Source organism: Tenebrio molitor, chromosome 5, assembly GCF_963966145.1.
Source record: "Tenebrio molitor chromosome 5, icTenMoli1.1, whole genome shotgun sequence".
Taxonomy (NCBI): Eukaryota; Metazoa; Arthropoda; class Insecta; order Coleoptera; family Tenebrionidae; genus Tenebrio; species Tenebrio molitor.
The window spans coordinates 1,168,302-1,185,927 of NC_091050.1; the positions used below are offsets into that span (position 1 = coordinate 1,168,302).

General features: G+C 41.9%; 3 protein-coding genes across 3 annotated transcripts; all 3 read left to right on the forward strand.

Moving 5' to 3' along the window:
• The first annotated feature begins 737 nt into the window (after positions 1-737).
• LOC138130175 (ATP-binding cassette sub-family C member 4-like) lies at positions 738-5,321 on the forward strand. The gene is made up of 9 exons (XM_069046575.1): positions 738-1,084; positions 1,138-1,371; positions 1,420-1,850; positions 1,902-2,058; positions 2,107-3,336; positions 3,388-3,730; positions 3,783-3,933; positions 3,989-4,219; positions 4,273-5,321. The coding sequence occupies exons 1-9, from the start codon at positions 1,008-1,010 to the stop codon at positions 5,187-5,189; spliced, it is 3,771 nt and encodes a 1,256-aa protein (XP_068902676.1). The 5' UTR covers positions 738-1,007; the 3' UTR covers positions 5,190-5,321.
• Positions 5,322-5,600: 279 nt separating this feature from the next.
• Positions 5,601-10,296, forward strand: LOC138130176 (probable multidrug resistance-associated protein lethal(2)03659). Its single transcript, XM_069046576.1, has 9 exons — positions 5,601-6,079; positions 6,132-6,365; positions 6,414-6,844; positions 6,887-7,043; positions 7,090-8,313; positions 8,365-8,707; positions 8,757-8,907; positions 8,957-9,187; positions 9,236-10,296. The coding sequence occupies exons 1-9, from the start codon at positions 6,003-6,005 to the stop codon at positions 10,144-10,146; spliced, it is 3,759 nt and encodes a 1,252-aa protein (XP_068902677.1). The 5' UTR covers positions 5,601-6,002; the 3' UTR covers positions 10,147-10,296.
• A 151-nt stretch (positions 10,297-10,447) lies between these two features.
• On the forward strand, positions 10,448-16,313 carry LOC138130177 (probable multidrug resistance-associated protein lethal(2)03659). The gene is made up of 9 exons (XM_069046577.1): positions 10,448-12,132; positions 12,187-12,420; positions 12,476-12,906; positions 12,954-13,110; positions 13,166-14,356; positions 14,404-14,740; positions 14,793-14,943; positions 14,987-15,217; positions 15,274-16,313. Exons 1-9 carry the CDS (start codon positions 12,056-12,058, stop codon positions 16,188-16,190), a joined length of 3,726 nt encoding a protein of 1,241 aa, XP_068902678.1. The 5' UTR covers positions 10,448-12,055; the 3' UTR covers positions 16,191-16,313.
• Positions 16,314-17,626: the final 1,313 nt, after the last annotated feature.

Consider the following 17,626-nt stretch of genomic DNA (forward strand, 5'->3'; position numbering starts at 1 on the left):
CTGACAAAAAGGAAAATGAAAAATATTCACATGACAATTTTATTTAAGTCACAATTAATAAATAAAACTAGGTTTCAGGCATGAGGCGAAGCCGAGTGCCTCATTAGTTGGAGCGCTGTAAAATTCCTGCCGTACGACTTTTCGGTCGACCAAATGTTTTACAGAGCTGCCAGATAGGTTGTATCAGTCAATAAAAATATACGACATTATTACAGAGAATACTTAAATCAAGCAATGAAGCTATGAAATAGTGAAGCTACAATAGAGCGCAGTTTTCCCCTGCGGCCACCCATCCAAACAGTGACTACGCTGAAAGTTGCTTAATTACACCGATCGAATAATGATACTGATAGAGCTTTGATAGTTGTGGGAAAATTAATAAATTGTCAAGACCGACAAATTTAAATCTCTTCCACAATGTACACTTACAAATTTCCACCGGCTGTTCCATTGTTTGTATTATGCTTAGCAGCGCACTAATTATGTTTTAACACAATCTTAACGATATTGCAAATGCATCGACTAATTAATGTATCAAGTTTAATTGCCATGTGAGATAAGATAGTGGCGATAGCACTATTCTTCCGATGCAAACAAAACTATTTCTCATCTGGTTGATTTGTTTACAGATTCTTTACGATCCACACAATTGTTTTTCAATGTAAAGCACAATCGCAAAGCAATTAATGATATTGCAAGTGCGAGCGATGACGTTCCGTCTCGTACGATGAGATTCGAGAATTTCTGTTTATATAAATTTAATCCGAAACTAAGACGTCCAATTGTTAACTTGACAAATTAATTCGAACGTAAGCGGGTGAGTTAGCAGGTTTTACCAAAGCAGTCGTAAAAGGTAATTATAGGAGGTGCTATTGTGCACGAATTAAAATAGCTGAACCAAGGTATTTCTATTATTTGAAGATTTACTTTGATTAGATATCATTATAGTCCTTTCTTCCTAAAAATCGGTTATTTTGTGTGTGGTGGTCTGAGAGAGTGCACGCAGAATGGACCACATCGGAAAATCGCAGAGGAAGGTTCACCCCAGAGAAAAAGCCAACATCTTGTCTTCTCTGTCGTTCTTGTAAGGCGTTGTTACCATCTTACGACTAAGTATTCTCCAGCGTGATTTTTCAGCTACACTCTCAAGTTGTTCAGAAAGGGGCTCAAAAGGGACTTGGAAGAGCACGATCTGTACGAAGTCCTGACCAACTACAGGTCCAAACAACTAGGAGACCAGTTAGAAGCAGAATGGGAGAAACAGAAGAAAAAAGGACCGAACAATTCGATCTTTCGCCTCTTGTGGACCTGTTACGGATGGGAGTACTTTCTCCTGGGACTGACACAGTTGACCATCAAGACCATCTTGATGTAAGTCTCGACTGTTTTCTTCTTTCTCGCCTAATCTATGCATTTCAGTCTTGTCCAACCGCGCGCTTTGGGCAAAATCATCTCATTCTTTGACCCCAACCAGACGGAGATGACCAAAAAAGATGCCTACTTTTATGCAGGTCTTCTGGTCGGAGTCAATCTGGTCAACTGTGTGTACGTCCACAACTACCATCTAGCTGTGACAGGTCTTGGGATCAGAGTTCGGACAGCTTTCTGTTCTTTCATCTACAGGAAGGCCCTGAGACTGAGTCCCACACGACTGGGCGACATTTCCATCGGCAAGATCGTCACTCTGATCACCAAAGATGTCCACTCCTTTGAAAGCTTCATCCATTTTGCCAACGATCTGTGGATCGGTGTGGTCAAATCTATTATTGTCTTTTACATCATCTGGGACAAGATTGGAGTTGCAGCTTTCGCAGGAGTAATCTTCTTCGTCATCATGTTACCACTGCAAGGTAGGTGACGTCCATTTTGAAATGCAAACAATGCAAACATGTGCGTTGCAGCGTACATGGGCAAACTGGCGGGACAGCTCCGCATGAAGATGTGCAAAAGATCAGACGACAGACTGCAACTCACCCAAGAGACTCTTTCTGCGGTGAAGATCATCAAAACGTACACTTGGGAAAAGTTCTTCAACAAGAAAATCGCAGAACTCAGACGGTGAGTTTGATCGCTTTGTCCAAAAACATTCTGGAAGTGTCTTTGCAGGAGAGAGATCAAAACCATGCACACCATCTTCTACGTGAAGTTCTTGGTGTTGCAAATCGGCAATTTGAGCGGCAAGATGGCGTTCTATCTCCTCATCATGACCTACACCTGGCTCGGCAACCACATCACCGCAGAAATCGTCTATTTCGTAGAGAGTTGCCTCCAGATCATCACCCACACCATGAGTATCCTGTTCCCTCTGGGAATCACCCAAAGCGCTGAGCTCGTAGCTGCGGTCAAAAGAATCGGAAACGTGTTGAAGGCGCTCGAGATCCAGCCCGACTCCCAGGACCAAGACCTGAGCATCAAACCAAAAATCACTCTAAAAGACGTGAGCGTCACCTTCAAAGAAAAAGAAATTCTCCATTCGATCAGTCTGTCCCTCGACTTGGGGGTCACTCTTATTGCTGGTCCCGTAGGTAGCGGCAAAAGCTTCCTGTTGAAGACGATCCTCCAGGACTATGTGCCTTCGAGCGGCGGCCTTGACGTCCGAGGACGAGCGTCTTACGCCTCGCAGGAACCCTGGCTCTTCCCCTCGTCCATCAAACAGAACATTCTCTTCGGAGAGAAGTACGACGAAGACAGGTACAACGAGGTTCTCAAGGTTTGCGCTTTGGTCTACGACTTCGAGTTGTTGTCCGAAGGCGACAGGACCATCGTCGAGGATCGCGGAATCAACCTGAGCAAAGGACAACAAGCCAGGATCAATCTAGCGCGGGCGGTTTACAAGGACAGCGAGATCTACTTGTTGGACGATTGTCTCTCAGCTCTGGATGCTCACGTCAGCGATTTTATTTTCAAAGAGTGCATCGTGAAATTCTTGAGGAACAAGTTGGTCGTCTTCGTCAGTCATAACGTAAACCACGTCAAAGAGGTGGACAACGTGGTGATCATGCACAACGGGTCGATAACGTCGTGTGTCAAGTCTTCAGAAATCGCCGAACAGAAAATCCTGAAGGAAATTATCGACGCCAAGGAAACGGAAGGCACAGCTGATGTGTTGGAAGAAGAAGACGACGAAAACCCCACTGAAGAAACCAAACTGATCACGGAGACTACCACAGAAAAGAAGGTCTATCAAGAAGTGAAAAAGCAAGGAAAAGTAGACTTGGCGGTTTACGCGAAATATATAAGGTTTGGTGGGGGTTTCTTCGTATTTGGATTGGTGCTGCTGGTGTTTGCAATTTCACAGTTTGTTCACAGCTATGCCGACAAATTAGTTAGCACATGGTAAGAGTACAACTCTTTGTCGACAAAAACCACTTAACATTGCATTTCAAGGGTCAACTACGAACAGAAGATTTCGAACTTCAGTTTTGACAACCGCACGAACATCACTCAAGACCAACAAGACAAAATTATAGACACTCGCGATTTTGTTCAACACCTTTACAGCGGAATGATGGTACTGACAGTATTTTTTGAACTTGGTAGGATCATGGCGCTGTTCGTCACAGCCAGACGAGCCTCCATCAAGCTGCACAAGTACATGGTGGACCACATAGTCAACGCTACTATGCGATTTTTCGACACCAACTTCATCGGAAACATTCTGAACAGGTTCTCCAAAGATCTGACCGCCATCGACGAACATATCCCCTTCGTATTCTTCCACGTCTTTAGGGTACTACCTTTAGTATGACGCATAGACAATGCCTTCACTTTCTTACTTCCAGGCATTTCTGTTGATAATCGGTGTGATAATCCTGATCGCCACAGTCAGTACTTCTTTCCTTATCCCCACACTAGTGTTCTTCCTGCTTTTGACGTTTATCCGAAGCCAGTACCTCCCAACAGGAAGAAGCTTGAAACGACTGGATGCTTCTAGTAAGTTTCTAATTTCTGATTTATCGTGTCAACACTGATTCGACCATTTCTATAGCACGAAGTCCTGTGGTTGGTCACTTGAACGCAACTCTGGAAGGCTTGACCACAATCAGAGCATTCAAAGCTGAGAAAATTCTGCGGGACGAATTTGATCGTCACCAAGACCTCTACACTTCTGCTACTTACATCTTCCAGTGCAGCATGAGAGCCTTCGCCTACTGCTTGGACACGCTCAACACGATGTTCATCGCAATGGTGGTGTTCAGATTTGTGATTTTCCACGATGGTAAATAAGTGTCTCAATTTTTCGTTTCAACCGTCTCATCTGGTTTTTTGCAGTGACTTTGGCCGGAAACGTTGGTCTTGCGATAACGCAAGCTTTTAGATTGACCGGGACTCTCCAGTGGGCCATACGTCAATGGGCAGAAATGGAAAACTCGATGACCTCCGTTGAAAGAGTCCTAGAGTACACCGAAGTCAAACAGGAGAACAAACAAGGACAGAGTCTGGACAACTGGCCCACCAAGGGGGAGGTCAAGTACCAAGACGTCTGCTTGTCGTACAACAACACCGAAGATTACGTTTTGAAGAATATAAACTTCACGGCGAATCCTAGAGAGAAGATTGGAGTTGTTGGTCGAACAGGCGCCGGAAAGTCTTCAATCATTGCCACCTTGTTCCGATTGTACGAGGTCAAGGGAAAAATCATAATCGATGGAGTTGACATAAAATCACTCTCTCTGGAATACTTGAGGAAACACATCTCCATAATCCCTCAAGATCCAGTTTTGTTCACTGGTACCATCCGCGACAACATCGACCCCGAAGGACTCTACACCGACGACGAGATCTGGAGAGCTGTGGAAACTGCACACCTCAAAAAACTGGTTCCTAGTTTGGACTACGAGATCACCGAAAACGGTTCCAACTTCAGTGTGGGACAAAGACAACTGATTTGTATGGCGAGGGCTGTCATCCGCAACAACAAGATCATCGTTTTGGACGAGGCCACAGCCAACATGGACCCAGAAACAGATTCTTTGATATACGACACGATACACGAAAATTTCGCATCTTGCACTGTCTTCACCATTGCGCACAAGCTCCACACGATACTCAACTCAGATAAAGTGATCGTGATGGACAAAGGACAGATCATAGAGTACGATGACCCTGTCAACCTGTTGCAAAACAAAGACGGTTCCTTCTACAAGATGGTGAAGAAGTCTGGACTGCTGCCACCAGCGTACTTGTAGCACCTACATATTTATTTGGTTGCAATTTGTGAATATTTCACTACTCTCATTTATGGTGTCTTTATTAGTTAACTTATTGCTATAAACATGTATCTCAAGTCTACCTCGAATAAAGAAAAAAAAAAAACAAAATATTTACTGCTGGTACTACCTCTAAGAAGTCTTTGTTTTAGGAATAAAATAAAACGTAGTTTGTCAGTCAAAAATGTGACCAAAGACAGTAAAACAAACAATTCTAAAATTAAATCGTTATGAATTTGGATGGCAAAAATTTTGACATTTTTCCTGAAAGCGAGATCATCACGTTGTATTGAAGTACACAATAGTGATATAAATAAACGCTTGGCTTATCTTTATTTACTTCCTCTTAGATGTGTACTTGAAAAGTGTAACTCGACGGACTTGTTGTTTTCCCCAAAGACAGATGAACGACACTTTGGGATTAGTACTGAGCGGTACTGCAAAATAAATAGTCTACAATTTCACCATCTCGTTGCGACGATGTTCAAACAGACTCTATTTTCGAAGTGGCACCATATCCAATACAAAGATAAGTAGATAAAATAAATAACACGAAACAAAGAAGTGAGGTTTAGGTAAACACTAACTGTTGGTATTTTCCGCTGTCAGGTGAACGTCTGAAGTCGCCCATTGTACAATAAATCAAGTAACGCTTAAAGAAGTCTTTATTTGGTGACATCTTAATAAATTTCGTACGATGACGTGGTAGCAGAAGCGACAATAACCGGTTAATTGCAAAGGGTAATCTATTTATTACGTCTGTGGTCATTGGAGAGTGCGAGCGGTACCACCATGGACCACATCGAGCAAAAGCGCAGAAAAACGCATCCCAGAGAAAAAGCAAACATTGTTTCTCTTCTTTCCTTCTTGTAAGCTGTGACTTGATCTTGTTCTACCAGTACTACTTAGACACTATTTCAGTTACACTTTGAGACTGTTCAGAAAAGGGTGCAAACACGACTTGGAAGAAGATGACTTGTACGAAGTGTTGTCCAAGTACCGATCCAAACAACTGGGCGACCAGTTGGAGCAAGAATGGGAAAAACAGAAGAGCAGGGGTCAAAGGAACTCGATTTTGCGCCTGTTGTGGGCTTGTTACGGATGGGAATACTTCCTCTTGGGTTTGTCCCAACTGGTCGTCAAAACAACCATGATGTAAAGATTTGCACGAGTTGTTACCAGTGTTGAATGTTTGGTTTTTAGAATCGTGCAACCGCGAGCTTTGAGCAAACTAATCTCGTACTTCAATCCTGGCCAGACAGAACTAACCAAACAAGACGCCTACTTCTATGCAGGACTCTTGCTCGGAGTCAACCTTGTCGAGTGTGTCTATGCGCACAACTATCACTTGGCCGTGACAGGATTGGGCATCCGTATCCGGACAGCTTTCTGTTCCTTCATCTACCGAAAAGCTCTGAGGCTGAGTCCGTCGCGACTGAGCGACATCTCCATAGGAAAAATAGTGACTCTGATCACCAAAGACGTCCTGTCCTTTGAGAGCTTCGTCCATTTTGCTAACGACTTGTGGATCGGAATTGTCAAAACGGCGGTCATCTGCTACGTGGTGTACAGAAAGATCGGCCTGGCAGCACTGGCAGGAGTGGGTTTCTTCCTCATTGTCTTACCTCTGCAGAGTAAGTAGCAAACATTCTACAAACAATCTACGTAAAGTTTAGTTTTCATGGGGAGCCTGGCGACGAAGCTGCGCATGAAGATGTGCAAGAAGACAGATGACAGACTCCAGATGACCCAAGAGACGCTTTCTGCCATCAGAATAATCAAAATGTACACTTGGGAAAAATTCTTCAACAACAAAGTGACCCAAGCGAGAATGTAAGAGTTTTCGTTGGTTTGCAAAAATCTATTTGGTGTGTTTCAGAAAGGAAATTAAGAGCATGCACACGATCTTCTACGTGAAATTCATAGTCTTGCAGATTGGGTCTTTGAACAGCAAGATCGCATTCTATCTCCTCGTCATGACTTACAAATGGTTGGGAAACGCTGTGACCGCTGAAATCGTCTACTTCATTGACAGTTGCTTCCAAATCTTGACCCACACGATGAGCGTCCACTTCCCTATTGCTATCGCCCAAAGCGCTGAGCTTGTTGCTGCTATCAAAAGACTTGGAAATGTTTTGAAAGCTTTGGAAGTCCAAGCCGATCCCGAAAGTACTGATTTGACGATCAAGCCCAAAGTAAGTCTCAAAAACGTGAGCGTCTCATTCAAGCAGAAAGAAATCCTCCACTCCATCAACTTGAATCTGGACATGGGAGTTACTCTGATCACTGGACCGGTAGGGTGCGGAAAAAGCTTCTTGTTGAAAACAATACTCAAAGATTATGAAGCTTCGGACGGTACGATAGTCACTCAAGGGAGAGTATCTTACGCGTCTCAAGAACCCTGGCTTTTCCCTTCGTCCATCAAACAGAACATCCTGTTTGGGGAAAAATACGACGAAGCTCGGTACCAAGAAGTACTCAAAGTTTGTGCTTTGGTGTACGACTTCGAACTGCTCTCGGCTGGAGACAGTACCATTGTCGAAGATCGCGGGATCAATTTGAGCAAAGGACAACAATCTCGGATCAATCTAGCTCGCGCGATCTACAAAGACGCTGAAATATATCTCTTGGATGATTGCCTGTCAGCTCTGGACGCTCACGTGAGCGACTTCATATTCAAAGAGTGTATCATGAAGTTCTTGCAAAACAGACTGGTCATTTTTGTTAGTCACAATGTAAGTCACGTGAAAGAGGTCGACCGGGTGGTGATTATGCACCACGGGACTGTCACGTCTGTTGTTAAGTCATCCGAAGTCTCCGAAAAAGATATTTTGGAAGATATTCTAGAAGAAGATGAGAAAAAAGAACCGGCTGACGATCTGATCGAAGAAGAAGACACCACTGAAGAGACCAAACTCATTACTGAAACAACCACAGAGAGGAAGGTGTACCAAGAAGTGAAGAAAGAAGGAGAAGTCGACTATGCCGTCTATGCGAAATATGTACGCTTCGGCGGAGGAGTTTTCGCCTTCCTGTTTGTGTTTTTAATGTACGGAACTTCCCAGTTTGTCCACAGCTATGCAGACAAATTAGTCAGTCAATGGTAAAGTACTTTTTGGCACCACAGAAAAAAAATAATTACTCTTGGTTTTAGGGTAAATTTGGAACAAAAAATCGCCAATTTCACCATCTACAACGATACCAACATCACGGAACACCAACGTACTGAAACCACAGAAAGACGTGACTATGTTTTGCTCATGTACACAATCATGATCATTCTCACTGGTGTCTTCAACCTCAGCAGAGCCTTCGCTCTTTTTGGGACGGCGAAACGAGCCTCGATAAATCTGCACAAACACATGACAGACCACATCATCAACGCCACAATGCAGTTCTTTGACACAAACTTCATCGGCAACGTTTTGAACAGATTCTCGAAGGACTTGACAGTTGTGGATGAGTTCTTGCCTTTCATATTCCATCACCTGTTTAGGGTAAGTCAGAAGATTTGTAAAATCAAAATTGCAAATTCTTCCATTCAAGGCGGTCCTTTTGGTCGTCGGGATAATGGTGCTGATCGCAACAGTGAACACAGTCTTCCTGATTCCAACTCTGTTGTTCTTGGGATTGTTGACGATCATACGAAGATACTATCTACCCACCGCTCGCAGTTTGAAGAGATTGGACGCGACCAGTAAGACTCTGCTTTGTTCAAATAGAAAATCTAATTTGACCAATTCTAGCACGAAGTCCTGTGGTTGGTCACTTGAACGCAACTCTGGAGGGCTTGACGACGATCCGAGCTTTCAAAGCTGAAGCAATACTGCGAGACGAGTTTGACAGACACCAGGACTTGTACACTTCAGCCTCTTATATTTTTCAGTGCTCCATGAGAGCTTTCGCCTACGGTTTGGACACTCTTTGCACCCTCTTCATCGCCACGATAGTGGGGAGATTTGTGATTTTTGACAACGGTAAATCTAGCAGTTTGGCTGGTACAATTGTGTTGACTCTGCTTGTAGGGATCCTCTCTGGTAGTGTTGGTCTCGCGATTACGCAAGCTCTTCGAATGACTGGGACCCTACAATGGGGCATTCGTCAATGGGCAGAAGTCGAGAACTCGATGACTTCAGTCGAACGCGCGCTCGAATACACCGAAGTGAAACAGGAAAACGTGCACGGACAAGTCTTGGAAAACTGGCCAAAACAAGGAGAGGTCAAGTATGAAGATGTGTACTTGTCGTACAACAGCTCGGATGAGTATGTTTTGAAAGATGTAAATTTCACGGCTTACCCTCGAGAGAAAATCGGAATCGTTGGTAGAACAGGAGCTGGCAAGTCGTCGATCATCTCCACTTTGTTCCGACTGTACGAAGTAAAAGGAAGAATCACGATTGACGGTGTGGACATCAAATCTCTCTCACTGGACTTCCTCAGGAAACACATTTCCATCATCCCTCAAGATCCCGTTCTCTTCATGGGACGAATCCGCGACAACATTGATCCAGAAGGACTCTACACCGACGACGAGATCTGGAGAGCTGTGGAAACCGCACACCTGAAGAAACTTGTTCCTGATTTGGACCACGAGATCACCGAAAACGGGTCCAACTTCAGTGTGGGGCAAAGACAACTGATTTGTCTGGCGAGGGCTCTCATCCGCAACAACAAGATCATCGTTTTGGACGAGGCCACAGCCAATATGGATCCAGAAACAGATGCTTTGATACACGAAACCATACGCAAGAATTTTGCAACGTGTACGGTCTTCACCATAGCGCACAAATTGCATTCCATTATCAATTCGGACAAAGTGATTGTCATGGACAAGGGACAAATCGTCGAATATGACCATCCTGACAATCTGCTCCAAAACAAAGATGGAATTTTCTACAACATGGTGAAGAAATCTGGACTTTTGCCGGTGTCGTGAGTGTCATCGGAGATATTTATTGGAAACAGTTACGCAATTGATCATGTCTTGATATTATTTCAAGTGGAAGTTGACGATTGGAGTAAAGTTATTAAGCAAACAGTTTGTTGTTGTTAGAATAAATCCAAATCCGCATTCTTTACACTTGAACTATGTACTTTATTATCCAACTCTTGGTGGCAAAATCAACACCATGCAAATTTATGCGAGATTTTTTTGATAAAAGACGACGCAATCTTGCCGGCGCCTCCATTAACGAGCTCAATTTCGACAATAAGATGCAAATTATGTAGAATTCTTATTTGTCGATCTCAATTTTTTGATGAATAAATTTAACCGTTATTATGGTTAATCTGAGACACCCACGGCATTATTATAAATTAAGTGCACGCGTTTACTTTAGTTGTTCGAAATTATTACGAGAAAGCGCGTTTCTACGTTTGGGTGCCCAAGGGTCAAAAGTAAGTCAACCATATTTTCTTTTACCTTTGAAATTAGAACCTAAAACATCTACAAAAAGAACAACAAGAAGAAATTATGAACAAAATAATTAGGAATACTTGTAGTAATGTTTTGCAAAGACACTCTATTAAAAAAATAATATTTTTGGAAAATTTTAATAAAAAACCCAGTAAACAAGTAATGGTACTAATCGAGAAGATTATTTTGCGATATCTAGACAAAAATAAGAGAGGAAAATTCAAAGCTTCCTTCACCAAAATCTTGCTTTCTACTCGGATAATTTCTGTGCAGATTCTGAATATTTTGATTTGGTGGTACCACCAGAGAAATACAAGCTTCTGCGTGGTGCTCCGGATCGTTGATAATCACAAATTAAATCTAAAGACCTTGGTTGTCAACCTTCATCCCATTTATAACTGCTATTGTTGTGAACAGTCGAGAAAAAAAATTACATACATATTCTTGCACGTAGACATCATTAGTGAGTGCAGCAAGATTCTAACAGAAAGGAAAAAATGGTTCTTGTAATTGTAAGAGAAAAACATTAGCAATTGATTTCCAAAATTAAGATTTTTAACAGTTCCAATGAGCCAAGACGTCGATGCCTATCCGCAGGGTACTGATATTAGAAGGGACAAAGAGCAAAGAGTAATACTGTACTATTCTAGAAAGACTTGCAAGTGAAATCCTGAGCTGATTACAAAGACCAAAGAGAAGATCGACCAAGAAAAACAAAGCAAGAAAAAGTAGATTTTCAAATTTGTTACTTGTGGAAGAATAATCGACAACTGTAGAACCCAATCATCAATACGGTGACCAGGTTGTAGAATATTTTGCAAGAAGCTTAGACTGTAGTTTTGTAAAAAAAAAAATTAAAAAAATAATAGACAGAAAGCTTAAAACTTGAGAAGTTATGGTGAACTCTAAAGAAAAATGCTCGATTGTATTTTGTAAACATCTAGATTCCCTAGAATTGGAAACATGCAAAAATTTAGAAAATTCAAAAAAAGTTATTGAGTTGACCCAAAATTTTGATTTTTGAAAAATGAGGAACTGTTTTAAAATGATTTAACATATCGCAAAATTGCTTCGGAAAAATCACTTTAGAACAATAATCCGCGCTATTCAAATTTCCTTACAGAACAAACATCGATGTTGTAGATAAATGCTTAAGTTAAGTAACATGAGACAAACGAAGTAAAACAAAAGAGAACAATGACGCATAAACAAATATTTAAATATAAGAGATTTTTCCAACAACCTACGTGAATCTGGTTGCGTCTTTCGAGCAATAAATTAACATGACGACTTTCGTGTCATGACACCTGATTCCTTGACTTTAACCCATCCAAATCTAAGTAAGAGAAATAAAAACAAACATGTTAACGCCTTGGTTGGTATCTTTAGGGAGAAAGTGTGATCGCGGTAAAGATCCAGAAGTAACAAAATGGACCACAGTGCAAGACCACCGAAAGAAACAAACCCCAGAGAAACAACAAATCTCATTTCACTTTTCTCATTCTTGTAAGGACCTGCGAATTTTTAACTACGAGTAGTCTCCACTCTTGCTTTTCACAGCTACACTCTGAGATTGTTCAGGAAAGGAGCGAAACGCGAATTGGAAGAGGAAGATCTGTACGAAGTCTTGTCCAAATGCAAGGCGAGTAAGTTGGGGGATCGAATGGAACAAGAATGGGAGAAGCAGAAAGAGAAAGGGAAGAAGAACTCGATTTTGCGGCTGGTGATGGCTTGCTACGGTGTAGAAATATTTTTGCTGGGGTTAACCCAGCTGGTCGAAAAGATCGCAGTGATGTAGCAACACCTTCTATTCTAGATCATTTCCACCGTTTGTAATTGTCTTTTTTAGAACTTTGCAACCGCACGCCTTGAGCAAATTAGTTTCTTACTTCAGCCCTGGCCAAACAGAAATGACTCGACAAGATCTCTATTTTTACTCCGGTCTCTTGATAGGAATCAATGTGGTAGATTGCATTTATCACCACAACTACTATTTAGCTGTGCTAGAATTGCACGTCAAGATACGAGCAGCTTTTTCCTCTTTCATTTATAGAAAAACTTTAAAACTGAGTCCGGACCGCTTGGGAGACATCTCCATCGGAAAAATTGTCACACTCATCACCAAAGACGTTCCTTCTTTGGAAAACTTCTCATATTTAGTCAACGACATATGGCTTGCTTTTGCCAAAACTGCGATCGTTTGTTTCATCGTATACAGAAAAATCGGTGTGGCGGTTCTTGCAGGAGTCGGTTTCTTTGTCATCATTCTACCTCTTCAAGGTAAGTTACGAAGACGTTTGAAGCATCATCTTTTAAATAATTTCCAGTATATATGGGCACGTGGGCGGCTAAATTGCGAATGAAGATGTGCAAAAAGGTGGACGAGCGAATACAACTAACTCAGGAAATCTTGTCAGCGATCAGGATAATCAAAACGTACACTTGGGAAAAATTTTTCCACGGTAGAATTCTAGATTCCAGAATGTAATGTAGAAGAGCGTGATATGATGACGAACTAGATGTATTTTGATCGTTACAGGAAGGAAATTCGAAGCATGCACGCGATCTTCTACTTGAAATTTATCATACTACAAATCGGGGCGTTGAACGGAAACATTGCCTTCTATCTTCTGATAATGACGTACAAGTGGCTTGGAAATCCCATCACAGCAGAAATCATCTACTTCATCGACAGTTGCTTCCAAATACTGACTCACACATTAGGCTTACGTTTCCCTTTGGCTATATCACAGATTGCGGAGATCACAACTTCGATCAAAAGAGTCGGAAATGTTTTGAAAGCTTTGGAGATAGAAGAAGCGCGGAAAGAGACCAACTTGGTGATCAAGCCGAAGGTCTTGGTCAAAGACGTCGATGTCACTTTCCGAAAGATCAAAATTCTTCATTCTGTCAATCTAGATCTCGAAATGGGAGTCACTCTAGTGACTGGATCCGTAGGAAGCGGGAAAAGCTTCTTGCTGAAGACCATCCTCCAGGATTACGAATGTTCAAGTGGCAGTGTCGTCACCCAAGGACGTGTGTCGTACGCGTCCCAAGAACCCTGGCTCTTTCCTTCTTCCATCAAACAGAACATCCTGTTTGGGGAAAAATACGACGACGCTCGGTACCAAGAGGTACTCAAAGTGTGCGCTTTGGTGTACGATTTGGACCTGCTCGTAGCTGGAGACAGTACCATCGTCGAAGATCGAGGAATCAATTTGAGCAAAGGACAACAAGCTAGAATCAATCTAGCCCGCGCGGTCTACAAAGACGCGGAAATATATCTCTTGGATGATTGCCTCTCAGCTCTGGACGCTCACGTCACCGACTTCATATTCAAAGAGTGCATACAGAAGTTTTTGCAAAACAAACTGGTCATTTTTGTCAGTCATAATGTCAGTCACGTCAAAGAGGTGGACAATGTTGCGATCATGCACCACGGAACGATCACGTCTTTTGTCAAGTCGGCGGAGATCTCAGAAAAAGACATTTTGGAAGAGATCATTGACGATGCGATTGTTGAAGAACGTGAAGAGACCGAACTGATTACTGAGACAACTAAAGAAAGGAAAGTGTATCAAGAAGTGAAGAAGAAAGGAGAGGTGGACTTCGCCGTGTACAAAAAATACGTACAGTATGGTGGAGGGATTGTTGCATTTATTTATGTCATTTTGGCGTATGGGGTGGCACAGTTCGTTCAGAGCTATGGTGACAAATTAGTCAGTCAATGGTAGTATTGTCCAATGGTTAGGGAAAAAAGTCTAATTCTAATTCTAGGGTGAATCTAGAACAGAAGATTTCCAATTTCTCTTTGTACAACGAGACCACAGAAGAATCAGAAAGCGAACTAGCCACAGAACGTGACTACGTCCTCTACCTGCTTGCCGCAATGATCATTTTGACCACAGTTTTCAATTTGGGTCGCACCTTCGGCTTCTACACCGTGATGAGACGCGCCTCGATCAATATCCACAAACACATGATAACCAACGTGATGAACGCGACGATGCAATTTTTCGACTCCAACTTCATCGGCAACATCTTGAACAGGTTCTCCAAAGATCTGACCGTCATCGACGAGCATCTACCCTTCATATTCCACCAAGTCTTTAGAGTAACCCTGGTACTGATTTTGTTGACAATGTGGTTCACCACTCCGATTCCAGACCTTCTTGGTGATAATAGGCGTGATGGTCTTGATCGCAACCGTCAACACGTTCTTCCTTCTACCGACGTTCTTGTTTCTGGGGGTGTTGCTAATCCTGAGAGTCTACTATCTCAAAACTGCGCGCAGTTTGAAGAGGCTGGATGCCACAAGTGAGGTATCTAGATGTGGGTTGTCCTACCATTAATCATTTAGCCCGTAGTCCCGTTGTTGGCCACCTGAACGCCACTCTTGAGGGTCTTACTACGATCAGAGCGTGCAAAGCTGAGACAATCTTGAGGGATGAGTTCGATCGCCATCAAGATCTGTACACTTCTGCGACCTACGTCTTCTACTGTTCTTCGAGAGCGTTCGCGTTCTTACTCGACATGCTTTGTTTGATTTTTATATCAACTATTATAGTGAGGTTTGCGGTTCTCGACGAGGGTAAGTCATCTAGATCTCTATCTTGTAAAATTTTTTTTAGTAGAAGTGTCTTGCAGAAATCCCAGCAGGTAGCGTTGGCCTCGCTATATCGCAAGCGCTTAGAATGACAGGCAATTTGCAATGGGGGATCAGGATATGGGCGGAGATGGAAAACTCGATGACTTCAGTGGAACGAGTCCTGGAATACACCGACGTAAAGCAAGAGAGTGTGCAAGGACAAGCTTTGGACAATTGGCCACAAAAAGGAACTGTCAAATACGAGAACGTGTACTTGTCGTACAACAGCTCCGACGAGTACGTCTTAAAAAAGATAAACTTCACGGTCAATCCTGAAGAGAAAATCGGAATCGTTGGTAGAACAGGAGCTGGCAAGTCGTCGATCATCTCCACTTTGTTCCGATTGTACGACGTCGAAGGAACAATCACGATTGACGGCGTTGACACAAAATCGCTAACACTGGATTTCCTCAGGAAGCAGATTTCTATAATCCCTCAAGATCCAGTTTTGTTCACTGGTACCATCCGCGACAATATCGACCCCGAAGGACTCTACACCGACGACGAGATCTGGACGGCTGTGGAAACTGCACACCTGAAGAAACTGGTTCCTAGTTTGGACCACGAAATCACCGAAAACGGGTCCAACTTCAGTGTGGGGCAAAGACAATTGATTTGTCTGGCGAGGGCTCTCATCCGCAACAACAAGATTATCGTTTTGGACGAGGCTACGGCCAGCATGGATCCGGAAACTGACGCTTTGATCTACGACACAATTCACAAGAATTTTGCGGCTTGTACTGTGGTCACCATAGCGCACAAGTTGCACTCGATTATAGATGCCGATAAAGTGATCGTCATGGACAAAGGGGAAATTGTGGAATGTGACGATCCAGGCACCTTGTTGAAAAACAAAGAGGGTCTGTTCTACAAGATGGTCAAAAAGTCGGGACTTTTGACGGCAATGGTGTCGTGAAGTGCCACATTACAGATGTGGATTTTTAATTTGTAGATTAGTATCTTGTTAATTTTAGTTTACTGTGCCTTGAAGACAAAACATCATGTTCAAATTAAAATAAAACTTTGTTTTTGTATGGTAGATATCAAGAAAAAATCAGTTTTTAAAATTTCTTAAAATATAAGAACCCAGATTCCTTTGGCCAAAAGAATCACATTACAATATCCTAAGCTTCCGAATAGCAAAAACATTTAAAAATTTTACCACTTATTGACATAGAAGCAAGAAACCAAAGAAAAATTTCTGACGTTAAGATATTTAGTTCAACAATGCTGAAGGGCTTTAATGTTTTCTAAAAAAACGGAAACCACTTCGCAAAATATCTTAACCAATCGACTGAAAGCTCTGGGATTAGACCCTTGTAGAGTGATTGCCAGCTGTCATTGCGCCATATTTGTCAGTTACATATTTACGATATCGGAAAAGTATTCTGCTATAAACCCATGACTAAGATATGGTCTATAAAACCAAAATTTTTCCATCTGTATAAATCTGCATAAATCACGGATGTAGTACCAAAGCGCCCCGTACTAACCCTTTCGAAGCGCTACCGTCACCAGCGAGAATCTAATCGTTGGGCCCCTACCCTCACATCAGCTGCGCGCCGTCGGAGCGTGCCGGACCATCCCCAGCCAGGCTATAAAAGGACGCATGGACGCATGGACGCATGGACAATTAATCATTATTCATTCATTATTAAATCATTATTCATTTGATCATTCGAACTCCCTCAAGAGTCTCACCACAAACCTTTGTTAACTTTGTTTACCTTTATGTAAATAAACGATTTACAACACAAATAATGTTAAAAGTGACTCCACAACGTGGGGCATAATGTTAAACATCTAAATAATAAGGGACCTACATATACAGGGTGTCAGCTAAGAATTTCGAGCCTAATATCTCGGTTATTTGCCAACGGATTTTTATGAAATTTAAAATGCAGATATTTTAGACCGTGAAGGTTCAATTAGTGATAATAAAATTACCTCAAGTTAAAAATGAAATTTTAACACATGTTTCCTTTATCGAAAATTATGCGCGATTATTATTAGATTGTTAAACATTAAAAAATAGGGGTCTACACAAACAATTAAGTAAATCACTTGTCTGATTCAACGAAAAGATTAGATTTTTTTGTTAAAAATTTAATGTAAAATTTGAAGGTATTTGAGCAGTTACCTTTTGAAACAATTGATGATTAATTGCCAAGCAACATTTTGTACACTCTTTAAAGTCTGTCAAAATTGGGCGCACTTTATTAGAAACGTCAAATTGTGAAAATTTGTTGAAAATGCTCTAAAAATAGACTACAGCGGCAGAAATTTCAATATTGTTGAAAAAGGAAAAAAATTTCGCTTATGGAAAGTGTAAGAACTTCAATGAATTAAAGC